General features: G+C 46.1%; 1 protein-coding gene across 1 annotated transcript in view; it reads left to right on the top strand.

Moving 5' to 3' along the window:
* NDRG3 (NDRG family member 3) overlaps window positions 1-21,372 on the top strand; it is a gene marked incomplete in the record, with an annotated part of 646,357 nt that overhangs the window by 286,988 nt on the left and 337,997 nt on the right. Inside the window, 1 exon segment of the mRNA XM_044090166.1 lies at window positions 763-883. Coding sequence (XP_043946101.1) covers window positions 763-883 — 121 coding nt within the window.

Genomic DNA, 21,372 nt, shown 5'->3' with positions numbered 1-21,372 from the left:
TGGTAATGTTTGATATAAAGGGGTAAGGGAGGAAAGGTAGGGAAAAGGATGTTTTATTTTAATAAAGCTGCACCTTTTAACTCATGTGACCAATGGTGGGTTATTTAAACTGTATGGGATTTTAACTGTTTTGTCTGAAGTCTGTGAGTAACGGGAACAAAGCACCTATTCTACTTTTTTATTATGTTTTTATCTGGTACCTTATTATTAAAGTTATTTGGAAGAAGTTCTTCTTCACAAATGTTTGTTTATTTTTCTTAGTTTGTGTTTTTAAAATATGTGGGATGGAGGGGAAGGAATTTATCAGGAGCTAGATGGAGTGAGAAGAAGGGACATGGTGTATTAGCTTACAGAATTGTCAGGGGACTGTTGAGAGGGTCATAGCATGACTGATGGTGGGGGGAATCATAGGCAGCAAATGTTAGGGACTGACTGCTCTTGTGTTAAAGTACTACTACATAAAGGAACGTGGACCCATGGTGAGAGTGATGGTGAGGGAATTCACTAAAGTCATTCAAGAGGGCATGAGACAGGTGAAAAGGGCAAGAGGGAAGATGGGAATGAAAGGGATGTAGAAGGTTAAAGCACTTGAAACTATATAGGGTTATTTTCTTTTGCTGTCAGGCCAATGTGACTGTAGTTTGTTTGAGGCATCCATAGTGAAATATATAGAGCAAAACCACTTGAAGGTATGAAGTTTTTTTTTAAGCAGCAGTCTTGTTGCCATTTTAAAATTGTTTTTCCTCTTTTTTTTCCTATCAGACAAGTCTTGTTTTAATGCACTGTTTAACTTTGAGGATATGCAAGAAATCACTCATCACTTCGCTGTGTGCCATGTTGATGCACCAGGTCAGCAAGAGGGAGCACCGCCATTTCCATCAGGGTAAGAACAGAATATTGCCTAGTATAGCCTTGACTGTTTCCTCTGTATTCATTTATGGGGTTGTAGAAGCCACAGAGAAAAAAAATGGCTTCTCCCCCTTGATTCAAAAACATAACCGTCTATGTTAAGTTGTCTATCTAGCCTTCGTTTCTTGCTGGTTGGGGATCGGAGCCAATCCTCGGCTCCGACTCAGCCATCTTCTATAGATCGAGAGCTGTTTACTGACTCGAGGCTACACCTTATCCCATGATGCCTAGCGCTAGCTACCCAGATCTCGTTTGCCGCTTCAGCTGCGAGGTGTCGTTCTTACTGGCTCAGGCTCGTATAAGTTTCTTGTTCAACTATTTTTTGTCAGAGTAGTGCTTTTTCTGGAATTTTATTGTTTAAATTGTAGTCTGTAACTTGTGTTAATTTAGTGTATTAGTAGTCCTTCTCTTAGAACTCGTTTAAATTAGAGAGTTCTCCCCCTCCCCCACACCCCCCTATCCCTTCTTGTAGGTTAGAATTTAGTTTAATCCTTTCCTTCTCTCTCATTGTTAGGTAGCCGTTTAAGTTAGAGGTTTCCTAGTTTAAAAAAAAAAAAAAAAACAATCTTTAGCTGTAGTATACTGTGTGTTTTTGCCTTTTGTTGTTAGTGTTGTGGTATTTTGTTATCGCTGTTCGGCCTTTTGGCCAAAAATCAGTGTAGTATCTTAACGGGTATTTTGTTGGATATGTCTAAAGAATCCAAAGTGTCTGAATTCAAGAAGTGTGACTCATGCTGTCAGAAAATGTCTCTGACAGATGGTCACACTTCTTGCGTCTATTGCTTAGGCGCAATGCACCTGCAGGAGTCTTGTTCCATATGCCATGCATTCAGCCCAAGAGTTCTGCAGGAGCGCAAGAATAAACTTATTCTGAGGGGTCTTCTCAAGCCCCAGGATTCACCGGCCAAGGCTTAGCCTGTGAAATCCCCAAAACCATTCAAATCGTCGGCTCCAGGCTCGGAGCCGTCATTGGTTCAAACTTTGCTGGCTACTTCGGTTCCAGTCGGAACCGAGGAGACTATCTCCCCGTTGGCTCCATCAGTGCCTTTGGAGCCGTCGCGGAGCCACAAGAGGCTGAGGTCCCCTTCTTTGCAATCCATACATTCAGCTCCTCGGTCTCCCCTGCTGCAGACTGAGCGCAGTCACAGATCTTCCCACTCCTCTCGGTCCTCTAGGCTCTCGGATCATGACGTGGAGAAGAGTGGTCAGTAAGTTACTGAAGTCGCAGGCACTTGCCAAGATGTTGTCCAGCCCTCCTCAACAGGTGTTTGCTCCGTCCACTTCTATCGATATTCCTCCTCTGCCTCCATTGAGCTCGGAGCCGGAGTTCATTGGGGTTCGAGTCATGGAACTGTCGGCTCCGATAACTATTCCTCCTTCGGTTCTGTCGTCGGTTCCGATTCCCTCGATGGTGCCGTCCGTCGAGGGATCTGGGCGCCGAGGCTCCCTCGTTGGCTCCGAGGGGGCGAGTGGCATCGGACCCTTGTCCGACCCTGTTCTCCCTCTTGGAGCTTTGGCGCAGGTGAGCTCGGCTCTTACATTGGCCTCGGAGCAGTCTCCCTCGGAGCCGAGAAAGATTCCGATTTCCTCGGAACTGGAGCCTTCTCTGCATCGTGGCAGGGACGCCTTTGATGTCATGAGGAGTGTTCTGGCCACTGAGTCAGCTCCACATTCGACCCCACCGGCTCTGTCCCCTGTAGTGCCTTTGTTGACCTCTGCTCCACCTCCAGACCCCAAGCATGGGGAACCAGCGCTCCAGGGCACCCCATTAGGTGTTTCCTCTTCCGAGGCATCCCCTGATCATTCAGAGGAGCCCCTTCGGAAGAAGAAGTACAAGAGAAAACACATTGACTTCCCTGAGTCTGTCACTTCTGATACAGACTTGGATGAATCGGAAGGGTCCCCGAGATCCCCCTCTGAATATGTTTCCTTCTTGGACATCCTAGAAATGCTTAAGCAGAGAGGGAACTGGACTCCCCTAGCCCCTACCAAGGATGAGTCTGTATTCCTGGATGCGTTCGGTTCCCGACCTTCAACCTCCTGGGTTTCTCCGCCTTTCGATCCACTCATGTCAGTGGTGGCTCGAAAGGCTTGGTCATCCCCAGATACAGTGGAACCGACCCAGAGGAGACCCGGCAAGTTTATCACTGCACCCCCTGATAAGCAGTTCCTTACGAAAGGTGTTCCTGTGGATGCCATAGTGGTAGCAGCAGTCGCTAAGAAAGAGTTAGCGGAAACTTCTTTGTCTGTCCATCCTCCTAACAAGGAGTCCAGGACTATGGATAGATGCGGGAAGTGAATGTTTGCTTCAGCGACCTTTTCTATGAGGTCACTGAATTACCTATACCATTTTACCCAGCTTCAGATGGATCTCCTTAAAGAGCTCGGAGATATCCTTCAGGATCCATCAGCTGAAGGGGCTCAAGCTAAAGTGGCTTCTCAGCTGGCAACCCTTAATTCTGTAGTCAACTCTTCCATGAGGCTCATTTCCTATGCAGCCGATGGTGCGAATAGAGCTGCAGGTACAGGCGTGGCCCTTGGGAGACATGCATGGATGCAGCTGTGTAATTTTGTGGAACCCTTTAGAGCGTCATTCACCAACACCCCCTTTGATGGTTCCTTTCTCTTTGGACCACAGGTGAAAGACACTCTGACTAGCTGTGAACAAGAAAGCAAGACTCTTTCTGCCATAGGAGACCGTTTTTCCACTCCTTCCAGACCATACCCCAAGGGTCAGAAGAGTGGTAAAATGTGGTTTTGAAAATCCCAGGGAGCCTCGTCTGACACGCGTAGAGATTTTTCCTCCAGGGGCAGGGGAGGAAACAACAGACGCCACCCTCGTGGCTGAAGGGGTCCGCAGAACCAGGGCAGCAGAGAATCCTTCTCTGAGAAGCCCTTCCAGCATCCCTGATGTGTTGCCCGGCTTCCTGCCACTGGAGGCAGTCGGGGGAAGACTATCACTGTACCCAAAAGCCTGGCAGAATTTAACACAAGACAAATGGGTACACTCAGTCATATCTGGAGGTTACAAAATTTCCTTCTTTCAACCCCCCTTACCATCAAGCAAATCCCTTCCAGATGTTCCACCCAATCTGAGGGACCAAGCAGTCACAGAAGTTGCAAAACTGCTAGAAAAAGAGTCATCCAGGAAGTCCTGGCAGACCAACACGGATCCGGAACTTACTCAAGGTTCTTTTTGGTACCAAAAAAGACAGGGGACTGGAGACCGATTCTGGATCTCAGCAGACTAAACAAGTCTGTTCAAAGAACAAAGTTTCGGATGGTCACGCTACAGTCCATTTTACCCTTTCTGGGTCAGGACAATTGGATGTGCTCCATAGATCTCCTCCAGGATGCCTACTATCACATCAAAATGGACAGGCGCTTCAGGAGATTCCTTCGCTTCTGGCTGGGAGCCAGTCATTACCAATTCAGAGCTCTGCCCTTTGGTTTCACCACAGCCCCCAGGGTGTTCAACAAATGTATGGCAGTGGTCACGGCTCACCTGAGACGTCGAGGATTCCAGGTGTTTCCATATCTAGATGACTGGCTCCTTACTGCTACTACCAGGCATCAACTTCTATAAGCCAGGGACTACACAATCACAATTTGCTCCCAGCTAGGCATTACAGTAAACTTCGTAAAATCTGCCTTGTTGCCCTGTCGATCTATTACCTATATAGGAGTAGACTTGGACACAAGGAGTATGTCTGCAAGGCTACCGCCAGACAGGGTGACCACAATTCGACAGCAAGTACAAATTCTAATGCAGTGCAAAAGGGTCCAAGTCAGGTTGGTCCTTTAAACTCTGGGTTCCATGGCAACGGCAATTCTTCTCATCCCTCTGGCCCGCTTTCACATGAGAATTCTTTAGTGGCTTCTGTTCACACAGTGGTCTTTTCAACAGCTGCCCACGTCTCACATTATCATGATTACAGAAACATGCAAAAGGCACCTTTCCTGGTGGATGGTCTCCCAACTAGTGTCTCAGGGCAGACCATTCATTCAGCCCCCTCCGGTTGCCACAGTGACCACAGATGCCTCCCTGATAGGATGGGGGGGGCATTATCGGGGCAGGACAGTCCAAGGCACTTGGCAGCCTCGCGAGTACCATCTGCACATAAACGTCTTAGAAAGTAGAGCTGTGCTCCTAGCGTTGCAAGCTCCCAGGACTCTCTCCCTTCTGGGACCATTGCAATTCAAACAGACAACATGTCAGTCGTGTGGTACATCAACAAGCAGGGCGGAACCAGGTCCTACCCCCTTTGTCGAGAAGCAGTCAGACTCTGGCAGTGGGTGATTTCCTCCCAATGATTTCTGATTGCGACGCACATCCCTGGGAGGTCCAACGTCATAGCGGACAGGCTCAGCAGAGCTATTCTCATGCCTCACGAGTTGTCTCTGAATCAGGTAGTTGCGGATCTGATCTTCCGCAAGTGGGGACAGCCTTGCTGCGATCTTTTTGCCACCCCTTTCAACAGCAAATGTAGCAACTACTTCTCCCTTCTCCCGCTTCCCGGTCACTCTTCCAGAGACGCTCTAGTCCACAATTGGCCTCAGGGACTTCTTTATGCCTTCCCTTCATTTCCTCTCATACCGAAAATCATACAGAAAGTGTTGGGTTGCAAAATTATCCTCATTGCCCCCTACTGGCCTCGACAAATATGGTTCCCGTTCCTGCGCTATTACCTTCTCGAGCAGCCCTGGACGCTGGATCCTATTCCAGACCTGCTGATTAATCAGGCGGGCTGCATCAATCCCTCCAAACACTCCAGCTCACAGCTTGGTTGCTCCACTTCCAACCCTAGCCAGGCTTCCCAGCATTTCCCCAGCCGTTCGTAAGATTATTGTGTCCTCTCACAAGTCCACCACTAGAAAGACTTATGCTAGCAAATGGAAACGTTTTTCTTGTTGGGCAGAGGCTAGGAACATAGATCCCTTTTCAGCCCCAGTACACAAAATCTCGGAGTTCCTAGCATAACTTTTTCATTCTGGGTCCGCTTCTGCTATAATCAGGGTTCAATTGGTGGGCATCTCTAACTTTCATGTTGGGTTGTCTAATGTAAACATTATGTCTCATAAGCTGTGTAAAGCTTTTCTCAGAGGGACTACTCTCCTTAGGCCCCCGGTGAGAGATCCCCCTCCTCCTTGGGACCTTTAATTTGGTACTAACCTCCTTAATTATGCCCCCTTTTGAACCGGCAACATCCTCCTCTATTAAGTTTCTATCTTGGAAAACTCTCTTTCTGGTAGCTATTACTTCAGCCAGACGTGTCTCTGAACTTCAGGCACTAAGTGTTCGTCCTCCGTACTTAGTTTTTCATAAGGACAGGGTTGCTCTGAGGACTAATCCCTCTTTCCTTCTGAAAGTCTGCTCAGAAAATAATCTGAACCAATCTTTAGACCTCCCGGTGTTTTTTGTTAACCACACCAACAAGGCAGAGTACAAATTACACCAATTGGATGTTCATAGACTATTGCGTTTTTACCTGCATAGAACGAAGGATATAAGGAAGTCGGACCAACTTTTCCTTTCCTATGCTCGGGGCAAACAAGGTCTCCCAGTTTCCAAAGTGACCTTATCCAGGTGGTTGTCTCATATTATTACCTTCATCTGTCAACTGAGAAACAGAGTTGTCTATCAAACCGAAAGGTCATTCTACTAGGGCCTTGGCCACCTCTGTACCCTTCCAGTCTAGGTTGCCCATGGACTCTATCTGCGCAGCTGCTACGTGGGCAAACCCTCATACCTTTACTTCTCATTACAAGTTAGATTTGGTCTCCAGCAGTAGAGCTAAATTGGTTCCACTGTTCTGAAAAGTCTGTTCCAATGAGCCGCCAGGATTGTAGGTGCTAGGGACGCTGTCCCAACCAGCAAGAAACAAAGGCGAGATAGACAGCTTAACATAAAGAAGTTATGTACCTACCATAACGTTCCATGTTAGTTGTCTTCATCTCACCTTCTTTCTTTCGTCCCCCCCTCCATCCCCCTGTCCTATTGGACCAAGAGGAGTTCAGGTTTCACTGGCTGAGTATTTTCTGGTTGGTTTCCTCTACTGACTTAGAGAGTTTGACAGGTATGCTCAACCTTTTGCTTGGAGGGGTTTCATTACATAGCTATGGCTGGGGTTAGCTATTTCAAACGAGATCTGGGTAGCTAGCGCTAGGCATTATGGGATAAGGGGTAGCCTCGAGCCAGTAAACAGCTCTCGAGCTATAGAAGATGGCCGAGTCGGAGCTGAGGATCGGCTCCAATCCCCAACCAGCAAGAAAGAAGGCGAGATGAAGACAACTAACATGGAACGTTATGGTAGGTACATAACTTCTTTTTCTTTTCAGAACCCTGAAGTAGTATTGTTTTTGGAGCAGGTGACTGGATGTGACTAGCTAGACTGTGAGAGTAAATTATCTCATTCTTGGCATATGCTACATATGTGCACTGTGTCCTGTGTCAGTTCAGTGTATGGAAGTTACTTTAAACCCAAATTTTAATGTTGGCAAAATCTGTATTAATCTGGTCTGCTGTTCATCCAGACTGCTTTAATTTGATATACCTGCAAAAGGGGGGGGGGGTGCTTTAAGAGTCTCAGAAATGTGTCCCATATAGCCGGCAGCCATGCCTCTCGGTATCCCACAAAGGAATATTCACTTTTATTAACTAGGTTATCTTCACCTGCCCTGGCATAGAAGGATGAGGCCCTGACTGTAACCCAGGTGACCAGAGTTTGACTGATGGCTCTGTTGGATGTGCAGTTGGTGTGGGGAGAAGTGGACGGACTAGGCAGTAGTCTGCTTACTTTTTTTGGCAGGGGATTTGATGGGGGCACAGCTGAGTCCCATGACAAGAACGCATTTCTGCAATTGGTGAGTGGGTGAAAAAAGGGTTGCATGACATGTCATTGGGGGCATTTAATTGACTGTGCCATTGTATGCCCATGTCACTTAGCCTGTACGTATGCATGGAGGTAGGACTTGAGCAGAACACCTAAGATCGGCTACAGTTTGACAGCCCGAGCCTGTACCACCACATAGGTTCTTTCCGTCTTGAGGAATGGGACCCTTCCATTGAAGTGGTATGCTGGAATACCCTAGTACAGTAGCTTCTAGGAGAGAGCCAGGATAAGCTGGTTCACAATGAAATGTCTTTCTGGTATCTGAATGTACCTGCTTAGTTGTGCAGACTTGAGTACACAGGGCTTGTAGGTAATTGTACACAGGGGACTATTTTGAAGTCTTATGAGTGTGATTGCACACTTGTATATGGAGAGGAAATGGCTGGATTTCAATTTCATAAGCAGTAGGATAATATCTTTATAATTTATTGGTCCTGTTCATGATCTAGCATAATGGCAATCCTCCACCCCATCCTTCACCATAGTTTTTTTTTATATGAGAATTGATCTTTAAACTTGTAAAGGTTGTACTGTATTTTTGTAACTTTAAAAAATGTTAATAGTATGATTAATGCATTCAAATTAATATCTTTGAACGCTTCTTTTGTTGCATAACCTTGAGCACTTTTTTTTTTGTTTTTTATTTTTGTTTTTTTACAAACGTTAAAACACTTATATAAAACAAATCTTCTGAATCTTAATCTTATTGATTTGTTTCAGTTTTAAAGGGAAATTTAATATGTGTAGTCAGACAACATTCCTCGATTAACATATCAGTACCTTTTAGTAAAGTTGCTTACTTAACTAACATGATTAGTTTTATTTATTTAACTGTGGTAGAACACTGATCCACATTGACCTTTTTCAGGATTTGACCCAAAGTAACGGTCAGTTAAGTGACTTGATCAGGTGCTCAGTAGGCATTCCAAATGTGGTCATGTGAGGCTCACTTCTACAGTGAACTGTCTGCTATGTGGAATTAGTCCCAGGTGGATGTACCTAGAGTAGAGTTGGCCTTATCCAGCCACAAAGAGAAGAGCAGCCCACACCATCTTTTGTTAGTTGATGTACAAGGTAAACTGTTCCATGTTTATATGCATTCTTAAAGCTTTCTGTGTCACATCTTTTGAGAGTGACAAGTGCTCCAGTGTGGATTCCCCCTTTTGTATATGCATTAGATGTTCTTCGTGTTTCACTGTTGCAGTCATCACACTTGGGTTATCCTGCCAGGGGTAGCCCTCAGTCGGTCTGAATACCAGAGGCTTAGTATTTCTGCGTCAGTTGCTGTCGCTCCAGGACTGACGTCAGGTCGTCCGTGGTATAAAATCAGGCAGCCAACGCCATTACATCAGTCTTTCTTGCTGAGGAGCCCGAAGCAGAAGCAGTTCGCATGAGTGCTGGTCGGCCGCTACCTGAGTTTTCGTTTCCGAATTGAAGTTGAAGTCTTCTAAAACGAAGCACCCCATTGGGGATCCTATTTTCTTGCTCTAACCGATGTCAGAAAAAGTTAACAATCGTCTCGCCTGTGGAAAGCAAATACCACACCGAGACTTCCATTCTTACTGCACCACCTGTTTAGGACCAGACCACAACATCCCTCGCTGTTGCTTTTCTGCTTTGTTAAACGCCAGAAGTATGTTGTTGGGCCCTTATTGTAGTTAGATATTTTCTCTCTGCCCTCGATCTCCGATATGGCTTCGGTAAGCCATCCGACTACCGATCTTCCGGAAAAAAGTAAGGATAAAGACAGAGACCGCACAGGTCCAAAACTGCCCACGACGCTCCCACTAAGCTAGTAGTCAGTTCTCCGGCCCACAGTGAGGCACTTTCGCGGTCCCGAAGTTCTTCGCACTACTGATAATCTACACAAACCGACTTCTTTCACATCTTCTAAAACTACCAAGTTTCTAAGGCCCAGGGTACAAACTACGCCCAAAAAAACTACCCACGCTCAGGCACCTGCTTCCATGCCTCAATCTGAAATGCTTAGAATGGCAGAAGACCTTATTATGCTTATTAGGGGAAGCCAGTCTACCTCTTCCAAAAGAAATAGATTTGTCCCCAGTGGTTTTATCTGAACAGGAGTCCGATGACTCTGATGCTTCTGAATATGAAGACATGCATCCCCTCTCTGCTTATGAGGATTCTGATGCAGAGGCATCCATTCCTTCTGCCTCTCCACCCAAGGATTTTTCATTTAGTGAAAAGTACAGTTTTGTACCTACCATAAATGTAGATGTTCGAGGATCCACATTGCTGCAGTCATAACCATTGGGTAGTCCGCTGTCCTCGGTCGGCCCGAATACCAAAGAGTTAGGCTGACGTCGGTCATAGGCGCCCGGAGTTGACATCAGTACGTAGTACTACTAAAGCGCATGACCGACGTCATATCCTTAGTCTTTCTTGCCCCAGATGTCAGAATGCCTCTATAAAGAAATGCCTAACAACCAGAAGGAAAAATAACAATCATCCCAAGGCACAACAACCCCAATAACCACCCTAACAACAGAGGGGGAAGGAGGGAGGGAAAATAGGACTGCAGCAATGTGGATCCTCGAACATCTACATTTATGGTAGGTACAAAACTGTACTATGTTCTTCGTCTCACATTGCTGCAGTCATAACCATTGGGTAGAATCCCAAAGCAAAGGAAAAAGGGAGGCTGGCAAACTAAAAGGCATTAGGGGCTGCTAACATGCCCTGTAAAACTGCAGTGGCAAACCCAGCCCTGGACTTAGAGTAAAGAGGAAGATGATAATGCTTGGTAAAAGTGTGAACTGAACTCCAAGTAGCTGCTTCCAAAATATCTTTAGTAGCTACACCCCTCAGAAAAGCAGTAGATGTAGCAGTAGCCCTAGTGGAATGAGGCCTGATCCCAGCAGGAACATTCTTCCCATGATGGGAATAACAAAAAGCAATACAATTTCCAATCCTCTTTGAAATAGTCTGTTTAGACACAGCTTTCCCTTGAGAAGTCACAGCAAAAGAAACAAATAGCTGTTGAGACTGTCTGAACTCCTTAGTTCTGCTCAAATAGTAACGTAACTGTCTGTGGACATCCAACGAATGCAAAACTTTTTCCCCTTTATTTTGGGGATCAGCATAAAAAGTAGGCAAATGGATAGACTGGTTCAAGGCCACATTAGAAATCACTTTCGGCGTAAAGGTGGGGTTAGTGCGCAAGGAAACTCTATCCTTATGGAATATCAGAAAAGGTTCAACTGCCATGAGAGCCTGCAATTCAGACACCCTTCTAGCATAAGTGATGACCAACAAAAAAGCAGTCTTCCAAGACAAAAATTTCAATTCAGACGTAGCTGCAGGTTCAAAAGGAAGTAAAGTAAGCTTCTCCAACACAAAATTGAGATCCCAGGAAGGAGTAGGAGCTCTACGTGGGGGTCTTATATTTTTTGCCCCTCTAAGAAATTGTTTTTGCAAAGGATGCGAAAATAAAGGAGGGTCACAATCATAGTGAGCAGAAATAGCTGCAGCATGAACTTTCACAGAGGAAAAAGACAAACCCTTGTCCAGTAATTCAGTAAGGTACTGTAGAGTAAAACTCAAATTAGGCCCTGAGACATCCAAGCCCTTTGTTGTGCTCCAAAGAAAAAATCTCTTCCATTTTCCAGCATAAACTTTTCTGGTGCTAGGCCGCCTAGCTTCCAATAGAACATCTAAAACTTGTTGAGGAAGCGGAGTCCCCACAGGCTCTAAAACAGAATTCGCCAGGCCGTTAAATGTAGGGACTGCACTCTGACATTGAGCAAATGACTGCTTGACTGGGACAACAAATGAGGAAGCTGTGGTAAAGGCCAAGGAGGCTCCTGAATTAAACTCCTCAGCAGAGGATACCAGTGCTGACGTGGCCAATCTGGTGCTATTAGAATCATATGAGGCTTGTCCCTCCTGACTTTCAAGAGTACCTTTGGAATGAGAGGCAGAGGAGGAAAGGCATAAACGTGAAGGTTGTTCCAACTGAAAGAAAGAGCATCCACTTTCCAAGCTTTTGGGTGAAACATCTTTGTGCAAAATTTTGGTAGTTGGAAATTTAGAGGAGAAGCGAACAGATCTATGTCTGGAGTTCCCCAAGCCTTTGTCAACTGCTGGAACACCTGAGAATCCAATTTCCACTCGTGGGGGTCCACCATACGTCTGCTCAAGACATCTGCTAGGGAGTTCTGTGCTCCTGGCAGAAACCGAGCCTGAAGAGAAATGTGCAAACTTAGAGCAGTCTCCCACAAAATCATTGCCTGTCTGCAAAGAGGGTAAGAATGTGTTCCCCCCTGCTTGTTGATGTACCACATGACAGTAGTGTTGTCTGTTTGAATCAACACCTGTCCTGGCTGAAGTAGGTCCTTGAAAGCCAACAGAGCAAACTGGACTGCTAGCATCTCCTTCATGTTGATATGCAAATGCTGTAGTCTGGGAGGCCACGTGTCTTGAATCCATTTCCCATTGAAGTGTGCTCCCCAAGCCAGTTCTGAGGCATCCGTCGTTAAGATCTGACTCGCCTCTGGTCGGATCACAGAGAGTCCCTTGTTTAGGTGACCTTCCTGTGCCCACCACAAGAATTCCTTCTGGATGCAAGGTATTATCCAAATGACAGTGTCCAAATCGTGGCAGTGTTGAGTCCATACACTTTTGAGATACCATTGAAGCTTCCTCATATGCAGTTTGGCATTGGGAAGTACTAGAATGCAAGATGCCATGAACCCCAAGGCTTGAAGGACTGTCCTTGCAGTCAGCCTGGACTGTACTGATAGTTGCTGAAAGTATAGGTGAAGAGTTCTTTGTTTGTCCGGGGTCAGAAAAGCCATCTGAGAGGCTGTATTCAGTCTCACACCCAGAAAGCACATGTCCTGAGAGGGTACTAGACTGGACTTTATTTCGTTCACAGAATACCCTAGGCATCTTAAAACTGCCATTACATACTGCAGATGCTGAAGTAACTTGTCTTTGTCTTGAGCCATGATCAGGCAATCGTCCAGATAAGGATAAATTTGAATTCCCCTCAGTCTGAAGAATGCTATGACAGGGGCAAGAACCTTTGTGAACACCCTGGGCGCAGTAGATAAACCAAAGGGCAATGCAGAGAACTGATAATGAGAAATACCAGCCCGGAAACGCAGAAACCTCCTGCAACTGGGCCTGATAGGAATGTGAAGATAGGCCTCTTTGAGATCCAGAGTTACCATCCAGTGATCTTTGCCTAGCATAGGCAGAAGTTGCTGTAGAGTTAACATCTTGAACTTTGGAATGTCCAGGTATGTATTGAGAATGGATAAGTCCAGAATTGGCCTCCAAGAATCTCCTTTCTTTGGTACTAGGAAAAGGCGAGTAAAACCCTAGGCCTACTTCGGAAGGAGGAACCACCTGGATTGCTCCCAGCTGTAAAAGCAAAGAAATTTGTTCCTGCGCCTCCAGCCTTTGCTGAGGAGGTACGTCTGGCATGCCTTTGAAAGGAGGAAAAGTGTGGAAATAAAACTTGTAGCCTCAATTTATTATGTCCAACACCCATTTGTCCTGGGTGACCAAATGCCAGTTCTGTTTGAAAAGAGCCAACTTTCCCCCTAGAGGAGCTGCCAGACAAGAGGGATCTGGCAGCAGAAAATACAGGTCATTGGGTCTGTTTACGAAAAGGCTGACCCCTGCCCTCACCAGAAGATTGTGCAGGAGAACTCAAAGTCCTAGGTCTGAAGGAACCCTGAGCTTGAGTTTTACCCCTACCACGTCTAGACCTGCCCCTGGACTGAAAATCTGAAGAAGGGTAAGACCATCCTTTTGCAGGCCAATTCCTGCTAAATTTAGGGGGCTGCACCTGCAAAAAGTCCTTAACCGTCTGCATCGACTTAGCTTTCTCTTCCATCTTTTTCAAAACTGACTCCACAGGAGAACCAAAAAGAACTTCAGATTGAAGAGGAGCATCCAAAATCCGAGCTTTCACATGCTCTGACAAATTTTGATCCTTAAGCCAGGCATGCCTGCGAATTACTGAACCAGTAGCAGCCACCCTGGAAGAAGCCTGAATAGCATCAAAGCCACACTGCAAGGAATGTTTACCAACTTGATCAGAAGCATGAACCAAATCTTGCAATTCCTTGCACTCTATACCCTCAGATAAGGCATCTACCTTAGATTTCAATTGACCTAACAAAAAGTTCTGATATTTCAGCATATGAAATTGGCAATTTAAAGCCCTCATAGCTAACGTAGAAGAGGTGTACACTTTTTTACCCCACCTATCCAAAGCTCTAGAATCCTTGTCCAAAGGAACCAGATTCTTAACCACAGAAGCCTTAACACCCTTAGGCCCTTGAAGAATGGTTACTGGATCAGCCCTAGGACTCTTATACAAATATTTATGAGCTTCAGGGACTCTGTAATACCTATCTGGCTTGACAAGAGCAGGGGGTAAGGAATCAGGATTAAGAGAAGCCTCAGAAAACACATCCTGAACAACATCCAAAACAGGGGGGATAGCCAAAGGCCTATGTTGTGGCAAAAACAAAAATTCCCTCAACCTTTTACGAGTATCCGAAAAATCCTGACCTTCCCACTTGAAATGCTCCCTCATGGAATGCAGGGTTTCAGAAAAGGAAAAATCCTCTGGAGGAGAAGCAGAAGGACAGGAATCCTCTGTCTCCGAATCTGAATAAGAAGGAAAATCCTGAATATCCTCAGCAGAGGACTCAGAATAATCAGAAGAATGCTCTATTCCCTCTAAATCCGTCTCCCCCCTAGGCCTCTTCTCAGGAGGGGGCATAGAACCCCTAATCAAAGTAATCAAATCCTCTGCCATCTTCAACATATGTTTTTTAGGAACAGAACCTGAAGAACTAGGGCTATGTCCCGAACCAGTAGGACCAGATTTAGACTTAGCAGGCCCTTTAGCCACTGAAGTAGAAGGCCTACTAACCTTTTGTAAGGATGGAACCACAGACACTTGAGAAGCCCCCTCAGCTTGGCCTAACTCCTGAGAGACCAACTCCTGCAAAAGTAAAGGCTCCCCCTGGGATTCAGCCGAGGCCTCGGCTGGATCCACAGATTCAACCGTGGTTTCCATAGAACCGGCGTCCGCAACGGACGACTCCTCCGGTTTAGACCTTAAAACTTTCTCTTTCCTCTTTTTCGCGGTAGCGGGCGTCGGAGAATCCGACGGCATGTTGTAGTTACACCGCTTACCGAAAACAAGCCTAGCACAGTCTAATCTACGTTTAATGGTGCGCTTATTAAATCTAGCGCAAAAGCGACACCCGACAACGTCGTGCTCAGGCCCCAAGCAAGGAATACAAAGAGAATGGTAGTCCCTATGAGGTATCTGTTTCCCACAAGAAATACAATTATTAACTTTTTCTGACATCCGGATTAACTGAAGCAAGAAAAGACAAAAGTTTTCCCCAACGGGGTACTTAGCCCAACTTGGTCTTCGGTCTGAAACTCGAAAACGACAATTTCAGAAAGCCGAACGGCACTTGCAAACGCTGCTTCTGCTTCGGACCACGCGGCAAGAAAGACTGAGGATATGACGTCGGTCATGCGCTTTAGTAGTACTACGTACTGATGTCAACTCCGGGCGCCTATGACCGACGTCAGCCTAACTCTTTGGTATTCGGGCCGACCGAGGACAGCGGACTACCCAATGGTTATGACTGCAGCAATGTGAGACGAAGAACATCCCTACATACCTTAAGGGAGTATTTCCAATGGGAATGTGAGGACTATCCTCAGTCAAAAAAGAGACTCGGGGAATTCTTAGATTTACCACAGCACACATGTTTAGCCATTCCTCCTGTCCTGGATGTTGTGGATGATGTTTTTATGAAATCCAGTTTGACTCCTGACACCCTTCCTCCTGCTCCCAGGAAACCTGACTGATGCTACAGAGTCACTGACTCTCACAAATTCCTTTTCAGAAATCATACTGCTGACCCAGAGGTCATCTCCCAAGGACCTAAAGGAATTAAAGCAACCTCAGCTAAGAATCCCACTTCTTCAGACAGGGATTCCCGAGCTTTAGACAGATGGGCTAAAAAAGTATACACCTCTGCAACTCTTGCTATTGGAGCACTGAATTGTCAGTTCCACATGCTGAAATATCAGCAGCATACCATGGAACTGCCCAAACAAAAGATATCTTCCTTTCTTGCTTGTGCAGAAAATAAAACATTACAAGAGCCTATGCATTCTGCAAGCCAAGTTAATAAGCACACCTTGCAATGTGGCTTTGATGTCCTAGAAGCATCTTACAGGGCAGCAGTCACTGGTTCTGTCCTTAGAAGGCATGCTTGGCTTAAGGAATAGACCTTGGCAGACCATGTCAAATCAAAATTATTGGACGCTGCATTGAACAAAGACAATTTGTTTGGCACAAAGGCAGAAGAGGTCTTAAAAAGATGGAAGAAAAAGCTAAATCTATACAGACAGTTAAAGACTTTTTACAGGTCCAGCCTCCGAGGTTCAGTAGGCATTGCCCCTCCAAGCACTGGTCTTTTCTGGCCCCCTCCAGGCCAGATCAGCCCAGACCCAGGGGAAACAGAACCCCCAGACTGCAGTCCCAGGGAATGCAGATATCTAAGCAATGGAGTTCCTCCTCTTCAAAAACAGGGAGTGCTAATCCACCCCCTTATAAGAACTCTCAATGACTTCACACCTCCACCCCTTACCTCTGCCCACCTGCTTATGCCCCTAGGATAAAAATTCTCCTTCCTTGCAAACAACTGGGCCTCTATTACCAACGACCAATGAGTCTTCAACATTGTGTCCCAGGGATGCAAATTATTTCCACACTCTGCCAACCCCAAAAGGGTTCCCAGATCTTCCTCCAAACCAGTGGACACAGGCCAGAAAGCAAGTCCATTCCCTGCTCTCCATGAGGGCAATTCAGCATGTTCCTGCAGACAAAATAGGCCAAGGTTTCTATTCCAGACTTTTTCTGGTACCCAGAAAAGAGGGCACCTGGCGCCCAATCCTAGATCTATCCATTCTAAACACCTTTCTGGTGATACCAAAATTCAAAATGCTCACCCTCCAGCAGCTTCTACCTATGCTTTTCAAGGATGCTTGGTTAGCCATCCTAGACCTAAAAGAGGCCTACCTACACATCTCAATCAGGGAATCTTGCAGAAAATCTCCACGGTTCAGGGCAGGATCTTTGCACTTTCAGTTCTCTCTGCTTCCCTTTGGCTTATCTACTGCTCCCAGAGTTTTCACAAAATGCCTGGCTCCAGCCATTGCTTTTTGCAGACAATGAAATATTCAAATTTACTCTTACTTAGACGATTGCCTGATTCAGGCAGACAAGAAAAGCTGTTACAGCACCTGACCTTTGTAAAGGACCTACTAACCTTCCTGGGTTATACTATCAACGAAAATAAATCAAAACTAGTTTTTACACAAAAAATTGTATTCCTGGGAGCAAGCCTGGACACAGCATCCCAGATGGCATTCCTTACTCTGGAAAAACAAGCCTATCTGACAGGCTACTTCCCTCAACTGGCCACCATTATCCAGTTATCCGCAAGGAAAATCCTGCAAGCTCTAAGGTTCATGACTTCCTGCATTTTACTCATTCCATATGTCAGACTGCATATGAGGAAACTGCAGTGGTACCAAAAAAGCCTTTGGTGTCAACACTCTCAAGATCTGGAAACTGCCACACCAATGATACCCTGTCCAAGGAAAGATCTTCTTTGGTGGGCAGCAGCATGCAACCACAACAAGGGACTTCCCTTCTCACAACCCCATGCCGCCTAGATCCTCACCACAGATGCATCAGACTATGCCTGGGGTGCACACCTGGACGGCAGGTGCATTCATGGCCATTGGAGCCCAAATCAAATACATCTGCACATCAACCAAAAAGAGCTGCTAGCTGTTCAGCACGCCCTGACTGCTTTCAGACCCCTACTCTCCTGGGGCCTCTACCTGTCAAAACAGACAACACCACAGTGATGTGGTATATCAACAAGCAGGGAGGGACTCATTCCTATCCTCTCTCTAGGCTTGCCATGACCCTTTGGCACACGGCCTCAGCCATGCAGATTCACCTGCTAGCAAAATTCCTGCCAGGTTCCCTAAACTATCTGGCAGACAGCTTAAGCAGATACCTGCTAGACCCACATGAGTAGCAGCTAGACTACAGAACCTTCACCCTTGTAACCCAGAAATGGGGCTCCCCAAGGGTGGACCTCTTTGCCTCCAACTCCAATCATCAGCTCAGCAAATTCTGCACCAGGGAACCTCACAGCAAGGCCTGGAAAGTGGATGCTCTATCCTTCCAGTGGGTAAACCTCTTGTTCTATGCATTTCCTCCTCTACCACTCATTTCAAGGGTACTGCTCAAAATAAGGGAGGAAAAGCCCAGGGCAGTCGTGATTGCCCCAGACTGGCCACGCTAGCACTGGTACCCACTGCTGTGCAGCCTGTCACCCCTGCCACCACGGCACCTACCTCAGATCCCAACACTCCTGACCCAGGAGGATGAATTCATGCATCCCCAATTGTAGAACCTTAACCTGGCAGTCTGTCTTATTCCCTGACTTCTCCTAAAGCTGCCAGCCTAAGCAAACAGGTCCTAGATGTTATATGTGAGGCCAGATGCCCCAGTACTAGAAAATCCTATGCTGACAATTGGAAAAGGTTTTGCACCTGGATCCAGGCTAAGGGAGCCGAAACAGCACAGCCCTCCCTACCTCTCATCCTGGATTACCTAGAAGACCTACTGCACAAGGGTCTTATCAGTCTCTTCTATTAAAATTCATGCCTCTGCCATCTCTGCTCATTACAGCACAGAGACATCTCTCTTCTCACGCCCTCTCATCAAACAGTTCCTAAGAGGGGCTAACAACTTAAGGTCACCCAGGGGAGCTCCTACCCCAGCTTGGGACCTTAACTTTGTGTTGGAAAAGCTCATCCTACCCCCCCTTTGAACCTGCAGCTTCAACAGAGTTAAAATTCCTGTCTTGGAAAACAGCCTTGCTTCTGGCCATCACTTCAGCTAGAAGAGTTTCAGAGCTACAAGCACTCATGGCTGTAGTGCCCTTAATCATTTTCCATGCTGACAGGGTCTCCCTCAGAACTAACCCATCCTTCATGCCTAAAGTGGTGTCCAATGTGGCTCTAAACCAATCTATTCATTTGCCCACCTTTTTCGCTAATCCACAAAATGGGGAAAGGATTCTGCACTCTCTAGATGTGCACAGATAGCTCAGATTCTATCTGGATAGGACTAAATCTTTTAGAAAAACTGACCAATTGCTAGTCAGCTTCGCAGCAGGGGCAGAGGGCAAGGCCATATCCAAACAAACAATATCCAAATGGATAGCACACTGCATCCATTTCTGCTACAAACAGCATGGGAAACCGCCCCCAAAGGTGGTCAGGATGCATTCCACCAGGGCAACCTCCACCTCTGCAGCTTTTCTCAGAGGGGTCCCCACCAGGGACATCTTGGAGGCTGCAACATGGACTTCTGTTCATACCTTCACTAAGCATTACCACCGCCTATCTTCTCCAAATCCAGGGCAGGCTTTGCCACTGCAATCTTGCAGGACATCCTAGCCAGCCACCAGTCTTCTTGACTGCCTCCTCCCCCTTTTCTTCAGCCTTGGGAATCAACCAAAGTGTGATGACTGCAACAGTGAAAGACTAAGAACATAGTACAGTTATGTGCACTTACCATAAATGTAAGTGTTTTGAGTGTATTCACTGTTGCAGTCCTGGTGTCCCACCCTCTATCCCCCTTTGTCTCTCTCTCTCTCTCTCTCTCTCTCTCTCTCTCTTCCACTCTCCTTACAGGAAATTTTTGGTATTTACTTTCTACTGGTGGTGTTCTTCCACCATAACCTAGCTCCCTATTTGGGGGCTCCTGACAGTTGGGGCAAGAAAAACTGATGTAATGCCGTCAGCTGCCCGATTTTATACCACTGACGACCTGACGTCAGTCCTGGAGCAACAACAACCGACGCAGAAATACTAGGCCTCTGGTATTCAGGCCGACTGAGGGCTACCCCTGGCAGGGAAACACAAGTGTAATGACTGCAACAGTGAATGCACTCGAACAGCTACATTTATGGTAACTGTACACAACTGTACTTTACTATTAACTGTTGCTTGAATGTTTTGGGGGGCTTTTTCTCCCCTCAGTGGCCATGAGCATTACCAGAAGGTCAGGTGATTCTGTGGGAGAAACTTTTCTTCTAAGGATGATTATCTATTTTGACTCCCACCCCACTCTGCTTTCAGTGAAGATTATCGGTTTACATCTTACAAACCGTGTAAAACCTTTCAACAAGGAAAAATGTTCCTCCCTAGAGGCTGTAGTCTTTGGTCCAGCACATGGAATTTCCTATGCTCCACAGAAATCCAAAGGATGTTTGCCACTCCACCATGGTAAGCATTTTATACTTTAACAACCCTTCCAGTCTACGTGTTAACTATTTAAGGAGCAATTCCTGTTTTAATTTAATTGACATATACAATAAATTTAAAATTTTGCTTTTCTCTTGGGTGCGGATGTTTTAAATACCTTTAAATGCAAGTTTGCTTCCGTTTAAACATGACATCCAGTGTTGTCTTTTTTTTGTCCGAGATCAAACTATGAGTTACTGAATCTGACTCTGATACAAGGTCAGCCATTTCCAAAAGACTTAAGCCCCCAAGCTCCTCCCTCCTCTACCCATAATTCTTAGCTGCAACAGAATCACCCAGATCTCGTTTGCCAGCTTCCAGGTTAGCAGCTTGATCCTGAGCCCCATGGGTTGTAGCTTTTTTGTGTTTCTTGGTGCTGTGTTTTCCTTCCCTTTTTTCCTTTTAGTGTTAATATTTAGTATGTTTTTGTAGTTTTTCCTAGTAGACAGGTTGGGTACTGTAACTTTTTAGGGTTAAGTAGGATTGTTTTCTTAATGCTCATGAGTTTTTCTAGCTTTGTTGTGTGAAGTGACCTTGACTATTGTTGTGACTTGCAAGTAGGAGTAGTTTGCTGTGATTATAGTTAGGTAGGGTGTTTCATTCTTTCTCTGTGTGCTGCATTGTTTAGTGATGGATAAGGGATTTAAGTATGTTGTATGAAGCAACAAACTTCCCCAGACTCGCCTGATTGGTATGTGTACTGTCTAGATGCTGCACACTGGGAGACCCAGTGTGCTATTTATGACAGCTTTGGGTCCAGGGCTGTTAAAGAAAGGAGGGCCAAGCTGGTCCGTGAGGGTCTTTTGCCTGCTGGGGATACTTTTTTCCAGTGCGGCTAGCAAACATGAGAAGGGTGATGGGAGTTGAAATGAGGTGAACAGGAACCCCCAAATCCTCAAGGGGATAGTAAATACAGTGCTCACCCCCGCCTCTAGCCAGCTGTATCCAAAGATCTTTGGCTGCTGCTGTTGTCTCAATGCCATGATTAGGTCTGACAACTTGGACCTGTTCACCCACAGTGCCAGCTGTGGGGAAGGCCCCTTCCCCAACGCACAGCATCCCTAGCCCCTTTTTTGTCAAAAGGAGCTCCCTTGAGTAGGGTTCATTTACCTCTTTCCTCTACTTCTCAAGAGTGCTCTCAGCAGTGTTCTCCTCCCCAGAT

This window comes from Protopterus annectens, chromosome 12.part0 (assembly GCF_019279795.1).
Source record: "Protopterus annectens isolate FY-2018-M chromosome 12.part0, PAN1.0, whole genome shotgun sequence".
NCBI classification, from domain to species: Eukaryota; Metazoa; Chordata; order Ceratodontiformes; family Protopteridae; genus Protopterus; species Protopterus annectens.
The sequence above is the reverse complement of the archived record's forward strand: the minus strand, read 5'-3'. Positions and strand labels throughout refer to the sequence as shown.